Below are 22945 nucleotides of genomic sequence, written 5' to 3'. Positions count from 1 at the left end.
TCCACAAATGGACGTTGTGCTCACAGCCCAACACCTTGCAGGACGCTTGGCATTTGCCACAGAACACCAGGATTGGCAAAGTCGCCACTGACGCCCTGTGCTCTTCACAGATGGAAACAGGTTCACACTGAGCACATGTGACAGAGTGTGGAGAGCGATCTGCTGTCTGCAACATCCTTCAGCATGAACGGTTTGGCAGTGGGTCAGTAATGGTGTGGGGTGGCATTTCTTTGGAGGGCTGCACAACCCTCCATGTACTCGCCAGAGGTAGCCTGACTGTCATTAGGTACCGAGATGAGATCCTCAGACCCCTTGTGAGACCATATGCTGGTGCGGTTGGGTTCCTCCTAATGTAGGACAATGCCAGACCTCTGTGGTTGGAGTGTGTCAGCAGTTCCTGCAAGATGAAGGCATTGAAGCTATGGACTGGCCCGGCCATTCCCCAGACCTGAATCCGACTGAGCACATCTGGGACATCATGTCTCGCTCCATCCACCATTGTCACGTTGCACCACAGACTGGCCAGGAGTTGTCGGATGCTTTAGTCCAGGTCTGGGAGGAGATCCCACAGGAGACCACCCGCAACCTCATCAGGAGCATGCCCAGGCGTTGTAGGGAGGTCATACAGGCACGTGGAGGCCACACACAATACTGAGCCTCATTTTGACTTGTTTTAAGGACTTTACATCAAAGTTGGATCAGCCTGTAGTGTGTTTTTCCACTTTTCCACATTGTTTCCATCGGAAACAATGGATACTGGAAGCCTGTGCTAGCATTTCTTCTGCGGTGTTGCTATCAGTGTGTCAAGAGTGGGAGAAGAGGGTTGCATTGACAATCCAACACAATGGGCAGCACTTTGAACACATTTTCTAAGTGGTCATAAACTTGTAAAAAGCTCATGAAAGAATAAAGTTACATTAAAACCAAGCACACCATTGTTTTTCTTATGAAATTCTCAATAGGTTTGATGTGTCACTTGATCCTCTTCCCATTGAAAAAAATAAAGTTGGATCCAAAATGGCCGACTTCAAAATGGCCACCATGGTCACCACCCAGCTGGAAAAAGTTTTCCCCCTCCCATATACTAATGTGCCACAAACAGGAAGTTGATATCACCAACCATTACCATTTAATTTAGGTGTATCCATATAAATAGCCCACCCTGTGTGTGTGTTTATATATATATATATATATATATATATATATATATATATATATATATATATATATATATATATATATATATATATATATTTTGTGTGTGTATATATATATATATATACCGTGGGAAGGGCAGTCGATAGAAGTACATCTAGTGCTACAGAGGAGGTTGTTTTTGACAAAATGTTAAGAAGCCAATATTCACCTTCAGGGCTGTAATTTGATAGCTAAGGAAATTGAGCATGCACTGCAGCACTACCTAAGCTGAATAGAGCAGTGGTGCCAGAGTGCTAATGACACAGTGCAGGAGACAGGAGCTAGTGGTTGTCCAGGTCACACTGTGCCATCCTCCAGGGCACACTGCGCCATCATCTAGGGCGCACAGCACCATCCTCCAGGGCACACAGCACCATCCTCCAGGGCACACAGCACCATCCTCCAGGGCACACAGCACTATCTTCCAGAGCAACACAGCACCATCCTCCAGGGCACACAGCACTATCTTCCAGGGCACACAGCACCATCCTCCAGGGCACACAGCACTATCTTCCAGGGCACACAGCACCATCCTCCAGGGCACACAGCACTATCTTCCAGGGCACACAGCACCATCCTCCAGGGCACACAGCACTATCTTCCAGGGCACACAGCACCATCCTCCAGGGCACACAGCACTATCTTCCAGGGCACACAGCACCATCCTCCAGGGCACACAGCACTATCTTCCAGGGCACACAGCACCATCCTCCAGGGCACACAGCACTATCTTCCAGGGCACACAGCACCATCCTCCAGGGCACACAGCACTATCTTCCAGGGCACACAGCACCATCCTCCAGGGCACACAGCACTATCTTCCAGCGCACACAGCACCATCCTCCAGGGCACACAGCACTATCTTCCAGGGCACACAGCACCATCCTCCAGGGCAACACAGCACTATCTTCCAGGGCACACAGCACCATCCTCCAGGGCACACAGCACTATCTTCCAGGGCACACAGCACTATCTTCCAGGGCACACAGCACCATCCTCTAGGGCCACACAGCACTATCTTCCAGGGCACACAGCACTATCTTCCAGGCACACAGCACCATCATCCAGGGCACACAGCACCATCCTCCAGGGCACACAGCTCTATCTTCCAGGGCACACAGCACCATCCTCCAGGGCACACAGCACTATCTTCCAGGGCACACAGCACTATCTTCCAGGGCACACAGCACCATCCTCCAGGGCACACAGCACTATCTTCCAGGGCACACAGCACCATCCTCCAGGGCACACAGCACCATCCTCCAGGGCACACAGCTCTATCTTCCAGGGCACACAGCACCATCCTCCAGGGCACACAGCACTATCTTCCAGGGCACACAGCACACCATCCTCCAGGACACAGCGCAATGCTCCAGAAGGCTGAGAGAAGGATACCTGCACTGAATACATTGCTCTGAAGCAAAGACCCTCCTAAGTTGCAGCCCACATCACTGTCAGAAGTCATACACCAGGTTTATAGAAAAAGGATTACGTACTCAGATATCACATCAGACAAGTAGATAAAGTAGTAAACGGGTTTGGAGGCCATTTGGGTGAACATTTTTAAAAGATTAAAGCCAAATCGCTTTATAAATTAGCATGCAAAAATTATCATTTATAAATGATAGCGATCAGATCATTTTAAGAGTATCTGCCCTCTGCTGCTTATATAACAGTTTCTGTGTGTTTATTTCCTTCACAGAAACGGCCATGAACATTGGGTATTCGTGCCACATGCTCACTGACGACATGAATGATATTTTTATAGTGTCTGGCCGCACAGTAACCGAAGTGCGAGAAGAACTAAGGTAATAGGCTGCGATCACTACTGCTGACAGAATTACGGTACTGGCCATAACAGAGAAGTATAGTGCCTTGAACTCCGTTTATATCTTTCTTTCCTAGGAAAGTGAAAGATGCCACTTTTGGACAGAGTAGGAACCTATTCAATGGGCATCAATTCTCCGAGAAGACAATAGAAACAAAGCTTCACTCTGTCTATGAGGAAACTGTAAACTGGTGAATATGCCTTAGTCATTAATGGACATAGCTTGGTAAGTATCTTTCTTTTTTTTATCAGCTATTATGTGTTTTGTACATTATTTCCCCTTGTGTACGACAAATGGGAAAACATAGTGGCAAAAAAATTGTTTTACCCAGGCTTTTTTTTTGGATCAACTTTTACTGTAGGTGATTGGTCACCTAGAACCAAACGTTGCCCCAATCCTTACATTAGGAAGTACCTTACTGATTGCTGAGGTTCCAAAAGCTAGGACTCCCAGAAATTTAAGTGATGGTACTCTGGATGCCAAGAACAAGGCTCTGCATTGCACCATCTCGAATTGACCAGAGGTGCCCATGCTCAACCTCCACTCTATTCACTGTCTATGGGACTCTGCATTCTTTATCAAGACCATAAACAATGAATGGAGCAGAGGTTGAACATGCGGTTCTTGGGATCCAGAGTCCTGTTCTTAGGTTTGCTGGAGGTCCCAGTGGTGGGATAACATTCAATAATAAATATTTAATACTTGAACAATTAGGATTATATCTAGCAAAATATAATCTCTCGTCACTGACATATGTTAAAGTTTGTTCTTTTTTTAATACGATGGATTTAGTTATGGCACAGTGTTCTCATGCCTGCGGTTGCAGGATATCCTTTCTGTCATTATTTCTGAGTACAGAATAACCTTTAAAATATTGTAAAATAGTCTCCATACCCCATGTACTATGGCTATAATCCCTACCCTGGATTCCAGTAAATCTAGAGCTCTTTGTCTTGCCAAAAGGAATTTGTTTTCATTAGGGACTGTGTTACTATTATTGGAACGTGCGCTATTGAAGAGAATGATTTATAATCAAGCATTTCACCTCATCATTATGTTTGATCTCATTCTCCAGTTGATGATAAAATGTTTCACTAATAATTGAGTTTTAGAGAGCGAAAATATTTTTTTCTCTACTAATCATCTATGCATGTGTTCAATTCTGTTAATGGAACTGTATTTTAATCCTAAAAGCTCTTAAATAAAATAGACTAGAATAGATTCAACTTGATGTGTATTATTTTGTGACTATAAGGATAGACTTTCAGTGGTGATGTTTGACATTTGAAAACAACAATACCATTTTAGTCCATGGGATGTATTTAGTCTTGCATCTTATACCTATTTAAGTGAATGGGGTTGGGCTGTAATACCATATACATACTATGGAAAACAGACCCCTTTTACTAATGTCTTAGAAGCCTTTTGAACCAATTGATCCTGTTAGTTGCTCCAGTAATGCAGTTTCCCTTATAATAGTTGGTTATTATCCTATTTCCAATGTCTTGGATACAGGGTAGTCTCAGGTACTTTAAAATAAATTTATCACCAGATTTTTGTTACCCAATCTGATGTTAGCATGATGTAGGGGCAGAGATTCTAATTCCAGTGATGTATCACTTACTTGGCTGCTTGCAGCAGGTTTGATAAACTCAGTTTATCTGCTGCAGATCTACCAAAGCTCATGAATATTGAGGACTACATGGCAGCAGGTTTACTAGTCCTCTAGTGCTAATCTCCTACTGAGAAAACAGTAATTTTATCAGAGCTACAGCAAGCAGCCCAGTAGGTAACACATCTCTGGAGCCAAGGTCTCTGTCAATACATTATGCTGCTCTCAGATTACTTGGCAAAATCTGGTGACAGATTCCCTTTAAGAATTTTCAGCTTAGTTTACTGGCCCATGTAAGAGCATCAAAATGCAGATACAGGTCCCATTAGCCAAACCAGTTTTGCTGTTTTAGAGAAAACCATAGTTGTAACTGTATGCTAATGAGCTGCACTTGTAGTGGGCATGCTCTTCACTTAAAGCACCACTCCAGTGTTTTTTTTTAAATTCACCACTGGAGTGGTGCTTTAAATGTAAGTCCCCTTACATTTAAAGGTCTGATACTTGCCGCTGACTTCGTCGGTTTGCAGCGTCGGTGTCCGGCGAAAAGTGACCTGCCGGGCTGCTCCAGTGTTGGGGCGGCATGAAGGTCACTTGTCAATACAAGTCTATAACAGCTTAATTCTGGCTCTCGTAGACTTGCATTAAGAGCTTGTGACATAGCCTCTGACTTCCGGCCAGTCAGAAGCTGCGTTCACAAGATGGTGCTGCGGGACCGGAGTGGTGCCGGAAAACTGTAAAGGCGCCGGAGGGTGAGTATATGACCAGAGGCAGGGAGCTTACATTTAAAGCGCCACTCCAGCTTAGGGATTTAAAATCCTGATGACCAGTTCTCTTTAAAAGAAATCTGTCAATAGGATCAGCTCTTCTAAGCTGTCTATATAGGCATGCAAGTCATTAGAAGCTGAATAAAATGATGCCCTGATAACTGAAATCCAATGTCTTATTCCACAGCAATCGACATTTTTTAAATATGCAAATGAGATGTTAAGATCTATCATCCGGATATAGATCTGCATGAGAATCTGCCTGCACAAATTATTTTAAATGAAAGGGGCATTACCAATGTGATATGTAATGACTGACAGTCTGCTCCTCTGATCTACATATTTAACACTGGTAATGTCCCTTTCATTTAGAATATACTCTGGAGGCGGATTCTCATACAGGTCAGTGTCCGGCCTATAGTCCTGAACAGCTCATTTACATATAAGAAAAATGTGGATTTCTCTGGAATAAGACATCAAATCACAGATACCAAGGTATCGTGTTATTCAGCTTCCAATGACCTACATGCCCATATAGACTGCTTAGGAGGGCTGATCCTACTGACTGATTCCCTTTAAATCCTAAAACAATTATATAGAAGATAATGCTTTCTACCATCTGCTTTGCAAAAAAAAATTGAATTCAAGAATTTTTTTTTTCTTCACAGGCCCATGCCCTGGAAGCGGACATGGAGAAGGAATTTTTGGAGATCGCATGCATGTGCAAGACTGTGATCTGTTGCAGAGTGACTCCTCTTCAGAAAGCCCAAGTGGTTGAACTTGTGAAAAAGTATAAAAAAGCAGTCACTCTGGCCATTGGGGATGGTGCTAATGATATCAGCATGATAAAAAGTAAGCTGACAGCTGTGCAAGCTTTAATTCCTATTAGCTGCATTTCTCCTATAGTTTGTCTATCCAGGCCTTCGTTTAAAGTGCCACTAAATCACTAAACTATGCCTTATAGAAATGCAGTGTTATTAGTAGATCTGATGCAACACTATAGTAAGACACTGCTTAGTTATCAATGTCTGATGGCAGAGAAAATAAATTACATTCAGTTGTACAACAGATATTCAAAAGCCATATAGTGCTTATTTTTAACTCCATTTAACGGGTTGATACCAATTTCATACCATTCACTCTTTATAGTACTCCATTCAGACATGACTTTTCAGTGCACGTTTTGTGGGATCGGTGGGGATCCCAGAGTTCAGATCCACACTCGCTATCAATAGGTTGTTCCCTATCCTATCGTAAAGGGAACCATTATTAACTTTGTATAAACCCTTTGAGAAGCAGCACTTTTATCTAAATGTAAATTAAAACAAAAAAAAAATAATAAAAATATAGGGGCAGACATAAAAAAAATGTTCAAGCACAAATTCAGCAGGAACGACTCATGTGGTTATAAAAAAAATTCTTGTGCAGGACTTTTAGCTTATATGTGTTGGGCATGCTATTAGTGACTTATCTACTATGTATTTAATGGAGAGCACTTCAACATTGGTATAAAGCTCACTAATAAATTACCAGTATGTCTGACCTTTGCGCCACCTGCACTGCGCACCAGAGGATGGCATCCTTGTTCTCTATAGTCAGAGCAGGCCACAGTGTCACAGGGAATGCCTACTACTCCAGGCAGACTGCTGCATTCATTAATACTCCTGCTATTGCACCTACTACTGTACTGTACAGTGTGGGGAGTAACAGTTGCTAAATAGTGCAAGACTTTACAAATCTAACCCAAAATGTTTAAAGGGAACGTGTCATCTGATTCATGGTGCCCAAGCTGTGGGAAGCATGAATTAGTTCTTCACTGCACTATTGCAGCCAGGCATATATTTCTCTGCTACACTCTGGCAGAGCTGGAATAGTCTTGTCTATTCCTATGGTCCTTGGGTGGCTCTTCCCAGCACTGCTGCAGGTGATTAACAGGTCTCTTGGTTGTGTGCTCATAGGGAGAGAGCTGTCAATCACCTGCAGCAGCGTCGGGTAGAGCCAGCTGGGGGCTGAGCTGGACTAGTCTCATCTTTAGGCATGGTCTATGGCTGGATCTTTAAAGCATATCCTTTCTGAAACACTGGATCATTTTAGAGAAAAATATACCTGGCTGCAAGTCAGGCTCTGATTTATGCTACCTGCAGGTGGGCATCATAAGTCAGATGACAAGTTCCTTTAAAAATGTTTGGTGGGAGAGAGCTTGAATAGCAGCATCCAAAGCAAAGTTGTGAATCATAATTATTAAAATTATGGGCCCGAATCATCAAGACCAGCGTGATCCTGCCAGGCTTGAAGATGAGATGTGCCATAGTCAGACGCTCTTGATTCATGAATAGGGATACTTCGCTTAACGAATCAGGAGCGTCAGACAAGCGGCTTACAGTTTGGTGTGCACTTCGCCACAAATTCTATTCCAGACATTGCTGGAGTAATATATGTGGCATAGCAAACGCTGCCGTTCGTCACCAGTCCCATCCCAGCTCTGCCCATGTCAAAACTGGACGAAAACAGCGTCAGAACGCCAAAAGTCGTATAGTTTCAGCGCAGTCACCAGTTTGTGGCAAAATTATGCTACTTTTCAAAGCTTTTTACATCTGAATACTGGTGTTAAAGCTTTGATGAATCTGCCCATTGTTTCAAAGGGTATTTTTGCCTAAATAATCCCTTGTTTGATTGGTATGGCAACAACTACTGATTCTTTATAAAAGTAAAAATGATCATGGTATCCCCGGAAAGTTCTGAATCAGTTGGCGCATCAGTAAGACCATGTTCACACAAGTCTGATCAACTAGTGAACCCTCATGCTGATTGTGCCAGTATTATAATTTAATGAAGCTAATCTGTGGCATTTCCATGTAAAATATACCCCAATAATAGATATGCTGTAAGTTTTAATGTCTACAGAACATTTATGATTCCATGCAGATTTTTTCAGGAGCATGTGAACGGAATATAAAGTACCCCAATTACCTACATTATCAGGGTAATGTCATTGGTTTCTTTCTGTTAGGGTTCAGGGATGCCGTGTCTGATACGACCCCAGATTTTTTAATAAAATTGTCACAGAAAATGTCTGAAAGTGAGATAACTGGAGATTGCACATCTGCCTGTTTGTCTTATAGGACCATCTTCATTCTGCTAACTTTTTTCATCTTTTGGTGATTGCAGGTGCTCATATAGGTGTTGGCATCAGTGGACAGGAGGGCATGCAGGCAGTTTTAGCCAGCGATTACTCGTTTGCCCAGTTTAGGTACCTACAAAGACTGCTTCTAGTTCATGGGCGCTGGTCGTACTTTCGAATGTGTAAATTCCTTTGCTATTTCTTCTATAAAAATTTTGCCTTTACGCTAGTGCATTTCTGGTTTGGATTCTTCTGTGGATTCTCAGCACAGGTGAGTGGCCATGTTGTCAAACTTTACATTGGTTGAAATTACAAGATATATTATATTTTATATATCCCCAATTCCAAAAATGTTGTGGCGCTGTGTAAAATGTAATGTTAAGAATGCAATAATTTGGAAACCTCTTACATATTTTATTCACAATAGAACACAGATCAGAAGTTGAACATTAGACATTTTCCATGTCATTTGAAAAAAAAATAACTCATTTAGAAATTGATGGCAGTTACACATCTCCAAAAATTTTCAGAAAGGGCCATGTCTAGTCTGTAAACATCTGGGGCATGAGGAGACCAATTGCTGGAGTTTTGGGAGAGGACTATTGCCCCATTGTTATCTCATGTAGGATTCTCACTTCTCAACAGTTCTGGGTCTTTGCCGAATTTTTCATTTCATAATTGTCCAAATGTTTCTGTAGGTGAAAGGTCTGGACTGCAGTTGGTGAGTTCATCACCTGAACTCATCTTCTGTGAAGCCATGCTGTTGTGATGGATACATTATGTGCTTTAGCATTGTCTTGCTGAAATATACAAGGCCTTCCCTGAAATAGACATTGTCTGGATGGGAGCAGATGTTGTCCTAAATCCTCTATACAATCCTCAACATTGATAGTGCTTTTGCAGATGTGTAAGGTGCCCATGCCATAGGCACTAATTTAACCCCATACTATCAGAGATGCAGGCTGAATTGTGCATGGATAACAAGCTGGATAGTCCCCCTCCTCTTGATTCCACAGGACACAGTGTCCATGGTTTCCATAAAGAATTTATCATTTTGATTCCTCTGACCGCACTTTAGCACTGCACTGAATATTTCTATATCATGTCATTCCATTTTGCCCCAGTCCATTAAAAATGAGCTTTGGCCCAGAGAAGACGGCAGCGTTTTTTTTGGATTGTGATGATGTATGTATTTTTCTTTCTATGATACAGCTTTTACTTGCATGTGTGATTTGCATGGCGAACTGTGTTCACAGGAACTGTTGTCCCTTGTGCATATAGTTGTCGCCAGAGTATTAGAATTATTTGGTAACATTACGTGCTATAGATGGAGGGATATTCAAGTCTTTGAAATTTTACAATTTTTAGATGCGGTTGTTAACAGATTGATGAGTCTCTGACCATCTTTGCTTCTGAGAGACCCTGCCTCTCTAACATGCTCTTTTTATACAGGTCAAGTGACTTAGTTGGAAATTGATCCTCCATCTATTTTTCATTAAAGGGGTTGTCCACTACTTTTACATTGATGCCCTATCCGTAGGACCGTAATGTATGATCGGCCTCTTCAATGTATGATCAGCCTATTCAATTGAATAGGAGGCGGATGTGCAGTACACCGCGGCGGCCACTACCACTTGACGGCGGAGCCCCGCAGGTGAGCTCTTCCGACGGCCGCCGACGGCACCGATAACAGCTGATCGTCGGGGGTGCCGCGTGCGGTACCCCAGCCAATCATACATTGATGCCCTATCCTACGGATAGGGCATCAATGTAAAAGTAGTGGACAACTTCTTTAATACCACTAACTTCTCCAGCCTTTTATTAATCTGAACTTTTTTTGGATATGTTGCTGTCATCAATTTCTAAAAGAGTTAATTTTTTTAAATGAAATAGAAAAATCTCATAACTTTCAACTTCTGATCTGTCCTATGTTCTGAATAAAATATGGATATGAGATTTCCAAATCATGGCATTATTGGTTTTTTTACATTGTACACAGAATTCCCATTTTTTGGGTTGTAGTATAATGATAGTTTTTGTTATTATGTGTACATTGTAAATGTTTTATATGTATACATACGTTATATTCAGAATATTTATGAAGAAATAATAAAATGATACTCCGCTTTATAAGATTATAATATGTTGTGTGATTACCAAATACAATGTTCTAACATATCCTGTGGCAGCCAAGTTGATTGGGAGAATATTGTTCCTCCTCATTATAAAAGCTATTCAACTCCTAAAGAAGATATCTCACAAAGAAAACCCCATTATAAACATGAGTCTGACCGAGGATCAGCTGATTATTCTGTATCTAACTTCTATAACCCCTGACAATCAGCTGTAAGTGCCAGGGAAAGACACTTCTGGCCTTTCCACTGCATAGTAAACTTAGTATTACATGCTGTTCATTGAAAATAAAATGGTCAATTATCCCACAAGTGGCATGCTCTTCTCTCCATTCTGGGAAAAGAAGTCGGTCTGAAATGGGGGAGCTTCACCTATGAAATCTGTAAGCCCTGAAATGGAATGTTCATAGAGCTATAATTTGTTCCTGAAAGTTGTTGAATTGGCAGTGCAGTATTAACACTTTCACGACATCCACCGTACATGTACGGCGTAACAATCGCGTGGGCTCACTCCGAGCGCCGGCGCTATCGAAAGCTGGTGTCAGCGCTATATGAGAGCTGACACCCTGTGGCAACGCCCATAATATTTGCTACCGCCGATTTTTGGGGTTTAAAACCTCTGATGCTGCTAAAAGTAGCGACATCAGTCTGGTTAGAGAGGGAGGGAGCTCCCTCTTTGCACCGATCGGCACAACGTGATTGCAATTGCGTGGTGCCGATGGTCTCCATGGTGACCTCGGGCCGAAAGATGGCCGTGGTGTCACCAAGGTACGGTGGCCTGTAACTTCCTGCTCAGAGCAGGAGCTGACACACCTCCTCCCTGTGTGCGATGCACAGATCTAATACCCTGCAATGCTTTTGCATTGCAGGGTATTAGATCAGCAGTAAGAGCAGGAAAAGTTGATGTCCCATACTGAGACAAGGTAAAAAAGAAACTGTTTTAAAAAATTGAAAAACTATTTAAAAAAAATCACAAAATAAAGAATTAAAAAATATTAATCAATAAATACATACATTCATGTAAAAAGCGTGGCGAAACAGCGTCATTTGGGTGCAGCTACATAGCTTGTAGACTTCCCTTTTGATTGATTTGTGGCTATAAGTAGACACTATATCTTTATCTTTGAATGTTTATATTGGATGCACATGTTGCAATCACCTCTTTGAGCTCTCCTCATATGCTCAGTTTAAGGGCTCATACTCATCTGCGAGAAAAACGGACAAGTACAATCCGATAAAAAATTGGCTTGCACTCTGAACAATGTTAATCTATGAGTTACAGCTAATCTGCAATTTTTTTTTCAGCTGATATCTGACTGAGAAAAAAATCGCAGCATGCTGCAATTTGCTGCGTATATCGGACGAGTCTCGTCAATGCAAGTCAATAGTTGCGAGAAAAAAAAACGGACGGCATACGGACCATCCATATGCAATCTGATTTTTATGGATACATTTCCATTTTGTAGCATAAAACTCTGTAAATGGTACTGTAAATGATTGTAGAATAATAGTTGCAGAGAAAAAAACGCATTGCATTTGGATGTAATACGGATGCTATGTGAGTTAAAATTGCATTGTACTTGCATGACACTCGTCTTTTTTTTCGGTCCATATATCAGAACGTTTTTTTTCACACATATGGGTATGAGCTCTAAGGCTGTATACAGACGTGCTTGTATTAATTTTTGCACTTGCACTTTAGCCTGATCCTGAACATTGAACTGAATATTTTCATATGCACTTGTTGCCAATCCTCTTTATGGGCTCCCTTCATATGATCAGTTTAAGGCCACAGCCCCACTATCAGTATTTGGTCAGTATTCGATCAGTATTTTTTCTCAGGAGTGAGAGCCAAAACCAGGTGAGGAACAATCAGAGGAAAGGTATAATAGAAACAAGTCACCAATTCTGCATTTATCACCCACTCCTGGTTTTGGCTCCCACTCCTGAGAAAAAATACTGACCAAATACTGATAGTGGGGCCGTGGCCTTAGGCTACTATACAGGACTTATTTGTACTAATGTTTGCACTTGCACTTTAGCACTGCACTGAATATTTCTATATCATGTCATTTATAAATTTACATGTATATATTCCACATAAGCCTCTGTTTAGTTTAGCGATTACTTGCTTATTTTTAATTGTATTTTATATTTAATCTTCAATAAAATTTGCATTTTTCAAGTATTCTAAGCATATGTCTCTTCATAACCTGCGGTTATTCTCCTCGGGTAGTGTTTTGATACTTTGATGTTGAAGTAGTATGCACAATGTGATTATTGTGGTAATCTTACAACCCATTTTGTTAACGTGGGGACCAAATGTCATCCTCAGCAAAAACTGCTCCACAGTTAAAAGTACACGTCTGCCACAGCAAATAGTAATTGATTGTCACTCTGGTAATTTTTGCCTATATGGGGTGAACGTTTGTTCTTCAGTGTGTATGGAGCAGCTCGTATCAAAACTTCATGCATCTAGCAATAGAATTACAATCTGTGTTCCTTTAGGTTTATGTGTATAAGGAAACGTTTTGCTCATCCATCCCAAGTTGCTAAAATAATAACCTTTTCTGTGTCCCTAGAAACAGGTTGATATTTAGCTTAAACAGCATGGGCCCCAGCACGCTGTCTGCTTTTCCAGAAGAGACAAGTCGTCATTTGTTAGTGATCGCACCTCATAGATTAAAACTGATCCCCACAAAGTCTGAAATTAATTATCCAATTTGGGAAAGAGCTGGGGATTTTTTTGCCAAACAGTTTTAGGAGAAATAGCTCTGTGGGTGGTTTATTTTAATGAAATTACATTGGCGTGCATTAACAGCCGAGTCTATCAGACACAGATAAAGCTGGAGCAGCCATATTGGGCTGTACAAAAATAGAATTCTTGGCAGGCACAGATGCATTTTATTGATTTAAAAAGACACCAAAAATAGGCAAAATCACAAGTAGGTTCAATGGTGCATTGCTGATTGTTGCATCACCCTTCAACACTTGAGGTCTAAGAATAAATAGTAAGTGAGAAAATGAGATGTCTTGAATATGAAATGATATCGTAAGTAGAGATGAGCGTTGTTCTACTCGAACTGTTCGCCAATCTCAAATTCGAGCTGTTTTGGGCGGTGTTCGAGCCGTTCGGCGAACACGAAAAATTTGAGAAAAATTCGGCTGTTCGAGGTTATGTTCGATAACTGTTCGTGCACCAAAATCATAACTGGATTTTTTCTCAGTAATGATGAAAATTAATGTTAATACGCAGTTTGAGTGTACAGCGGGGCGGGGGGAGGGGCAGGGGATGGATCTCTGCAGGAATAATGAAGATCTCCATTTTTTTTTCTCTTTCCCGCATTTGCAGTGGGGAGGTGCAATCTGTCAGCCTATCAGCAGCGCACACACGGAGCGAAGTGTTTTTTTTCACACAAGCAAGGGCATGTGTGATTGGCAGTGTATGTCACATGTCCTTGCCCTATAAGACCAAGCCATTTTCCCCGTCGCCACCATTTTCTCACTGCTGCAGCTGCGTGTTAGACGGCACCGCTGTTGCTGTGTGCGCTATACCTTGTTAATTTCAAGCCAATTTTCGCACAAATCTACAGATAGCTTGGGAGTAGGGAATAGTTGTGATTGCAGTCCTTTTAAGGACTAGGTTACAGCATTTCCTACGACTTTTATCAGGCAGGTCTGTGCTCTTAAATAGATAGATTGTGGGAGTAAAGACTAATTGTAATTGGAGTCCTTTTCAGGACTAGGTTACATCAGTTCCTATCAGTTTTTGCCAGGCAGGTCTGTGCCAGTGCTGTGCAAGTTTTTTTCACAGCATTTGGCTGAATCTAGCAAAGCTAATCCTTTTTGGCCTATTGCAGAGTGTTAGTCAGTGGAGTAGCCTATCTGTGTTGCAAGATATACCACCTGTGTATAGAATACCAATTTTTTTACTGCACCTAGTGAAGTAAAATCTTTTGGGCATAGCATCATTCTATTAGTCCATCTATACTGACCTCCATCAGGTTGCAAACTGAATCTAATTTTTTTCTGCATCTAGCTCTGAAAAAATATTTGGCCTTCTAGCAGTGTGTGGGACTTGTTCTATTAGTCCACCTATACTGACCTCCATCAGGTTGCAAACTGAATATATTTTTTTCTGCATCTACCTCTGAAAAAATATTGGGCTTCTAGCTGTGTGTGGGACTTGTTGTATTAGTCCATCTATACTGACCTCCATCAGGTTGCAAACTGAATATATTTTTTTCTGCATCTACCTCTGAAAAAATATTGGGCTTCTAGCTGTGTGTGGGTCTTGTTCTATTAATCCATCTATACAGACCTCCATCAGGTTGCAAACTGAATATAATTTTTTTCTGCATCTAGCTCTGAAAAAATATTTGGCCTTCTAGTAGTGTGTGGGACTTTCTCTGTTAGTCCATCTATACTGACCTCCATCAGGTTGCAAACTGAATATATTTTTTTCTGCATCTACCTCTGAAAAAATATTGGGCTTCTAGCTGTGTGTGGGTCTTGTTCTATTAATCCATCTATACTGACCTCCATCAGGTTGCAAACTGAATATAATTTTTTTCTGCATCTAGCTCTGAAAAAATATTTGGCCTTCTAGTAGTGTGTCGGACTTTCTCTATTAGTCCATCTATACTGACCTCCATCAGGTTGCAAATTAAAAATAATTTTTATCTGCATCTACAGTACCTCTGAAAAAATATTTGGGCTTCTAGCTGTGTGTGGGACTTGTTGTATTAGTCCATCTATACTGACCTCCATCAGGTTGCAAACTGAATATATTTTTTTCTGCATCTACCTCTGAAAAAATATTGGGCTTCTAGCTGTGTGTGGGACTTGTTGTATTAGTCCATCTATACTGACCTCCATCAGGTTGCAAACTGAATATATTTTTTTCTGCATCTACCTCTGAAAAAATATTGGGCTTCTAGCTGTGTGTGGGTCTTGTTCTATTAATCCATCTATACAGACCTCCATCAGGTTGCAAACTGAATATAATTTTTTTCTGCATCTAGCTCTGAAAAAATATTTGGCCTTCTAGTAGTGTGTGGGACTTTCTCTGTTAGTCCATCTATACTGACCTCCATCAGGTTGCAAACTGAATATATTTTTTTCTGCATCTACCTCTGAAAAAATATTGGGCTTCTAGCTGTGTGTGGGTCTTGTTCTATTAATCCATCTATACTGACCTCCATCAGGTTGCAAACTGAATATAATTTTTTTCTGCATCTAGCTCTGAAAAAATATTTGGCCTTCTAGTAGTGTGTCGGACTTTCTCTATTAGTCCATCTATACTGACCTCCATCAGGTTGCAAATGAAAAATAATTTTTATCTGCATCTACAGTACCTCTGAAAAAATATTTGGGCTTCTAGCTGTGTGTGGGACTTGTTGTATTAGTCCATCTATACTGACCTCCATCAGGTTGCAAACTGAATATATTTTTTTCTGCATCTACCTCTGAAAAAATATTGGGCTTCTAGCTGTGTGTGGGACTTGTTGTATTAGTCCATCTATACTGACCTCCATCAGGTTGCAAATTAAAAATAATTTTTATCTGCATCTACAGTACCTCTGAAAAAATATTTGGGCTTCTAGCTGTGTGTGGGACTTGTTGTATTAGTCCATCTATACTGACCTCCATCAGGTTGCAAACTGAATATATTTTTTTCTGCATCTACCTCTGAAAAAATATTGGGCTTCTAGCTGTGTGTGGGTCTTGTTCTATTAATCCATCTATACAGACCTCCATCAGGTTGCAAACTGAATATAATTTTTTTCTGCATCTAGCTCTGAAAAAATATTTGGCCTTCTAGCAGTGTGTGGGACTTGTTCTATTAGTCCACCTATACTGACCTCCATCAGGTTGCAAATTCAAAATAATTTTTTGTATGCATCTAGCTCTGAAAAAATATTTGGCCTTCTAGCAGTGTGTGGGACTTTCTCTGTTAGTCCATCTATACTGACCTCCATCAGGTTGCAAACTGAATCTAATTTTTTTCTGCATCTAGCTCTGAAAAAATATTTGGCCTTCTAGCTGTGTGTGGGACTTTCTCTGTTAGTCCATCTATACTGACCTCCATCAGGTTGCAAACTGAATCTAATTTTTTTCTGCATCTAGCTCTGAAAAAATATTTGGGCTTCTAGCAGTGTGTCGGACTTTCTCTATTAGTCCATCTATACTGACCTCCATCAGGTTGCAAATTAAAAATAATTTTTATCTGCATCTACAGTACCTCTGAAAAAATATTTGGGCTTCTAGCTGTGTGTGGGACTTGTTGTATTAGTCCATCTATACTGACCTCCATCAGGTTGCAAACTGAATATATTTTTTTCTGCATCTACCTCTGAAAAAATATTGGGCTTCTAGCTGTGTGTGGGTCTTGTTCTATTAATCCATCTATACAGACCTCCATCAGGTTGCAAACTGAATATAATTTTTTTCTGCATCTACCTCTGAAAAAATATTGGGCTTCTAGCTGTGTGTGGGACTTGTTGTATCAGTCCATCTATACTGACCTCCATCAGGTTGCAAACTGAATATATTTTTTTCTGCATCTACCTCTGAAAAAATATTGGGCTTCTAGCTGTGTGTGGGACTTGTTCTATTAATCCATCTATACAGACCTCCATCAGGTTGCAAACTGAATATATTTTTTTCTGCATCTACCTCTGAAAAAATATTGGGCTTCTAGCTGTGTGTGGGACTTGTTGTATTAGTCCATCTATACTGACCTCCATCAGGTTGCAAACTGAATATATTTTTTTCTGCATCTACCTCTGAAAAAATATTGGGCTTCTAGCTGTGTGTGGGACTTGTTGTATTAGTCCATCTATACTGACCTCCATCAGGTTGCAAATTGAATATAATTTTTTTCTGCATCTAACCCAGCCAATAGTTTTGGCCTAATACCACAGTTTGGCCACTCAGCTCTGCTCGGTTACCATCCATTTTTTTTTGTGCAAACAACTCCAGAGTTGTGAATTAGTTAACCACCAAAATGAGTGGAAAAAGGCCTGCTGCTGGCGGAAAGGGGAATAGGCGTGTTGGGAAGGGGAAAAAAGGTTGTGTCCGTGGGGTAGGTGTTAAAGCAACAGTAACATCTGCAGAAGAAAGACCATCTTCCAGCCAAACTAAAATGTCTACTTCTTTTAGCGGACAATGTGATAAGATCCCTTTCTTACGGCCACGCCAATCGCTACAAATTCCAGATGAGGCACAAAAACAGCAGGTGCTTCAACGGATATCAAGTGCTCCTTTAAGTGGGCTCTCCTCCACATCAACTTCAACATCACAAATACTCCAGTCCTCAAAGGTGTCACCCAAATCGCACTTGCTTCCTCACAGCTCCCAAATCTCCAGCTGCCCGTCTGAGTATGAGGTAGAACAGATGGTTGAGTCTGCAGAGCTGTTTACTCATACTATAGCCTGGGAATCAGAGGTCGACTCCAGCGCTTCTGTGAATCCAGACGAGGAAATGATCTGCACTGATGCCCAGAATCTTTATGAGTCGGATCCAGGACCAGACGCAGAAGGTTCTGACCATAATGTAGACCCTCATTCCCAAACTGTAACTCCTGTTGGTGGAGACAATGAGGAAGACGATGATAAGACTCAAATACCTGATTGGAGCGACAACTTTAGTTTTTTGTCAGGGCAGGAACAGGTTGGCTCTGAGGACGACGGGTGTGATAACACACAGGGTGATGATGATGAGGTTGGAGATCCCACTTACTGTCAACCCACAGTCAGCCAAGAGATGAGGTCAGCAGAGGAGGTGGAGGAAGATGCTAGTGACGACGAGGTCAGGTTGCGCCTTCCTGGACAGAGACGTAGTACTGGAAGCACGTCAACAACTGCATCCTCAAACACAACTCTGCCTCTCACCACAAGTCGTGGTGGCTCTTCAGGTCGCATGGGTGCTAAGCCTTGCATAGCCTGGGCATTTTTTCAGATCGATAAAGATGACCCAACTCGTGTTATCTGTAACATTTGTCAGCGAAAGCTAAGTAGAGGCCAAAAAATACATAGTTTGAGTACTTCATGCATGAACCGGCACATGGACATGAAGCATAAGTTGCAGTGGGAAGCTCAGTGTGCTACAATGCGGCCTAGCCGGCCGGGCCAGCCACCGTCTGCCATATCTTGTGCATCCGCGGCCTCTTCATCCTCTGTGACTGGGGGGACAGCAGTCACACCTGTTTTGGGGCGCAGACCTGCCACCTCTTTACCCGCAACAGCCAGCGTGATTGGCAGGTCATCATTTTCTTTGGAGGTGGTAACACCAGCTGGTGTTGAGCGCTGTCCGACATCGATAGCACCACCTTTGGATCAAGGCAACCTAACATGTCCGCCTGCATCTTCCTCACAGACCGGCAGTTTGCCGGGGACACCCTTATCAACCCCGTCTAAGCACAATAGCCAGCCCTCGGTCCCTCAGATGTGGACAAGTAAAAGACCATTTCCTCCTAGCCATGAGAAAGCTAAGAGGTTGAATTTCACCATCTGCAAGCTCTTGGCTACAGAAATGCTGCCTTTCCGCCTGGTGGACACAGAGGATTTTCGAGACCTTATGTCCGTCGCAGTGCCCCAGTACCAGATGCCCAGTCGGCACTACTTCTCAAAGAAAGGTGTGCCTGCGCTCCACCAGCATGTCGCACACAACATCACCGCTTCTTTGAGAAACTCTGTGTGTGACAGGGTGCATTTCACCACAGACACTTGGACGAGTAGGCATGGACAGGGGCGTTACATGTCGCTGACTGGGCAATGGGTAACTATGGTGACAGCAGGACAAGGGGCTGCTGTCCAAGTCTTGCCGTCCCCACGAGTTGTGCGTCAATCCTCTTTATGTCAAAGTTCCTCCACTGCTTCTGCCTCCTCAACCTCCTCTCGGTCTTCCACCTGCACCCAAAGCCTGTCTGGTCATGCCACAAGCTTTCTAACTGCGCAGAAGGGATCCTGCACACCTCCTTACTATGCTGGCAGTAGGGCTCAACGTCATCAGGCGGTTTTTACTTTGAAATGTCTGGGAAATGTGAGTCACACAGCTGAGGAGTTGTGGTCAGCTCTGGAGAACCAATTTCATGAATGGCTGTCTCCACTGGACCTGAAACCAGGGAAGGCCGTGTGCGACAATGCTGCAAACCTGGGTGCGGCCCTTCGCCGGGGCAATGTCACACACGTGCCTTGTATGGCTCACGTGTTGAACCTGGTTGTCCAGCAATTTTTAGCCCACTATCCCAGACTAGATGGCCTTCTGCAGAGGGCACGGTCGCTGTGTGCTCACTTCCGCCGTTCGCATCCCGCAGCTCAGCGACTTACATCTCTACAGAAGTCGTTGGGCCTGCCACTTCACCGGCTAAAATGCGATGTGCCTACCCGGTGGAATTCAACTCTGCACATGTTGCAGCGACTGTGGCAGCACCGACAAGCCCTGGTGCAATACGTTCTGACGTATAGCCTGGGCCAACGAGATCCAGAGGTGGGGCAAATCACGCTGGAGGAGTGGTCTCAGATCAGGGACCTATGCACCCTTCTGCACAGTTTTGAAATGGCGACGAAGATGTTTAGTGCTGATGATGCCATTATCAGCATGACTATTCCGGTGATTTACATGCTGGAGCACATGTTAAACAGAATTCGGAGTCAGGTGGTGGCACAAGAGGAGGTGGAGGAAGTAGAGGAGGAGGAGTTGTATGCGGAAGGGCTAACATCTGCAAGGTCCAGACGGTCGGCAGCACCAAGGCGGCAGGCATGTGAGGGTGGGGGAGATGGTTTTACCAGGGCGCATGGTAGCAGCCAAACTAGTGAGGAAGGTGCAGGAGCCCAGGAAGAAGTGGAGGACGAACTGATGGAAGACTCATCAGATGAGGGAGACCTTGATCACATTTCTGTTGTGCGAGGTTGGGGGGAGAGGACAGAGGAAGGAAGCATGATTGTTACCTCGCCACCAACACAACAGGGACTTGGTGCTCCTGGATGCGCAACACACATGAGTGCCTTCTTGCTGCACTACCTGCAACATGACCCTCGAATTGTGAGAATTAGAAATAATCCTGACTACTGGGTTGCCACACTGTTAGATCCCCGGTACAAAAGTAAATTTGCCGAAATTATTCCTGCCATAGAAAGGGATGCACGCATGCAGGAGTATCAGCAGAGACTGTTGCAGAATCTTACATGTGCTTTTCCACAAAACACCAGTGGTGCACGTAGTGAATCTCACAGTTCCAACTTGCCAACCGTGGGACCGTCAAGTGTTCAGCACTCAAACCGTAACAGAACCACAGTATCTGCTGGTAACATCAATTTTGCGGAATCATTTCACCACTTTTTTAGCCCATCCTTTGCAAGGCCACAGGAGACAAGAAGTCTGACACATAGTCAACGCCTAGAGACGATGGTACAGGAGTATCTCCAAGTAAACATTGAAGCCACGACTGTGTCACTGGACCCTTGCTCTTTTTGGGCTTCCAATCTGGATAAATGGCCGGAGCTAGCCACTTACGCCTTGGAGATCTTGTCATGCTCCGCAGCCAGCGTTCTGTCTGAACGTGTGTTCAGCGCTGCTGGTGGTGTGCTGACAGATAAGCGCACGCGGCTCTCCACTGATAATGTAGACAGACTCACGTTCATAAAGATGAACAAATCATGGATCCGAAACGACTTTTCTACCCCTGTGTCATCCTGGGGAGAGTAAAAGCTTGATGATTGGTTAAAATCACCCTACCAACCGTTTTAAGCTTTCAAATTACTAATCATGTTTATCTGTATCTTGACTGGAAAATAATTTGGGCTTTGTAGCAGTGTGCAGCACTGATCCTATTAGGCCATCTATAATAAGCTCCACCAGATTTAAAATTAAAAATAATTTTTAGCTGCATCTAGCCCGGAAAATAATTTTGGGGCTCCGAGATGCGCAAGACACATAAGTGCCTTCTTGCTGCACTACCTGCAGCATGACCCTCATATTGTCAGAATTCGAAGTAATCATGACTACTGGGTTGCCACACTCTTAGATCCCCCAAACTTTTCGATCAACCTTTTCATTTTAATAAAGACCAAAAAAATGGTCATTTTTGAAATTATAAGCATTAGCAGGTTGTTAGAAACTGAAATCAAACAGTTTTCAACTCAAAACTTTATTCTAGGTGATGTTACATTTTCACATAGGACCCCTTGTTCGAAAGGAGCTTCTGAACTCTCTCGTCCATTGAATTTGTCAGGTTTTGGATGGTTTCTGCTTCAATTGTTTTGCATGAGGACAGAATACCCTCCCAGAGCTGTTGCTTAGATGTGAACTGCCTCCCGCCATCATAGACACTCCTTTTAATGATGCTCCAAAGGTTCTGAATGGGGTAGAGGTCAGGGGAGCATGGGGGTCACACCATAAGTTTGTCCCCTTTTATGCCCATATCAGCCAGAGATGCAGATGTTTTATGTGCAGCATGAGATGGTGCATTATCATGCAGAAAAATGATCTTGCTGTGAAATACACGGTTCTTCTTCTTGAACCATGGCAGGAAGTGCTGTTTGAGAAAATCCACATACATTATGGAGTTCATCTTTAGCGCCTTCAGGGATCCTAAAGGGGCCGACAATCTCTCTCCCCATGATTCCAGCCCAAAACATTACTCCACCTCCTCCTTGTTGGCGCTGTAGCCGTGTTTGCGTGGGGTGTCCATCAACCAGCCATCCTCCACTCCATCCATCTGGACCATCGAGCGCTGCACGGCACTCATCCGTGAACAAAACAGTTTTGAAATCAGTCTTCATGTAATGTTTGGCCCACTGGAGCCGTTTCTGCTTGTGTGAAGTGGATAGAGGAGGTCGACAGGATGGCGTATGCACAGCTGCAAACCTCTGAAGGACCCTGCATCTTGTTGTTCGGGGGACGTTGGAGGCACAAGCAGCTTCAAAAACTTGTCTGCTGCTATGACAAGGCTTTTTTGCCGCTGCTCTTTCAACCTGACGTAATTGCCTGTAGGAAAGAGTCCTCAATTTGCCCTTATCAGCACGCACACGTGTGTACTGTGAATCAGCTACATACTTCTTGATTGCCAAGACACTTCATCCTGATCATCGCACAATGTTGATTGTAGTCATGCCTTGACCTAAACACTCCACAATTTGTTGCTTCTCAGCAGCCGACACATCCTTTTTCTTTCCCATTTTGGCAGAAAATATAGGCTGCTTAATAATGTGAGAGAGCCTTCTTAAGTAGTCTTGCCTTTCATTGGACACACCTGCCAAACTAATTAGCACAGGTGTCTGCAATT

General features: G+C 42.8%; 1 protein-coding gene across 1 annotated transcript in view; it reads left to right on the top strand.

The window, feature by feature from the left end:
• The window catches only part of ATP8B4 (ATPase phospholipid transporting 8B4 (putative)), a 336358-nt gene that overhangs the window by 288386 nt on the left and 25027 nt on the right, over window positions 1-22945 (top strand). The window contains 5 exon segments of the mRNA XM_073653088.1: window positions 2900-3005; window positions 3103-3211; window positions 3213-3251; window positions 6071-6254; window positions 8571-8794. Coding sequence (XP_073509189.1) covers window positions 2900-3005; window positions 3103-3211; window positions 3213-3251; window positions 6071-6254; window positions 8571-8794 — 662 coding nt within the window.

Source organism: Phyllobates terribilis, unplaced genomic scaffold (genome assembly GCF_046119375.1).
Source record: "Phyllobates terribilis strain yellow unplaced genomic scaffold, ASM4611937v1 Scaffold_11__3_contigs__length_659146591, whole genome shotgun sequence".
In the NCBI taxonomy this organism is placed as follows: Eukaryota; Metazoa; Chordata; class Amphibia; order Anura; family Dendrobatidae; genus Phyllobates; species Phyllobates terribilis.
Note: the sequence above shows the minus strand (reverse complement) of the source record. Positions and strands in the feature narration are given on the sequence as shown.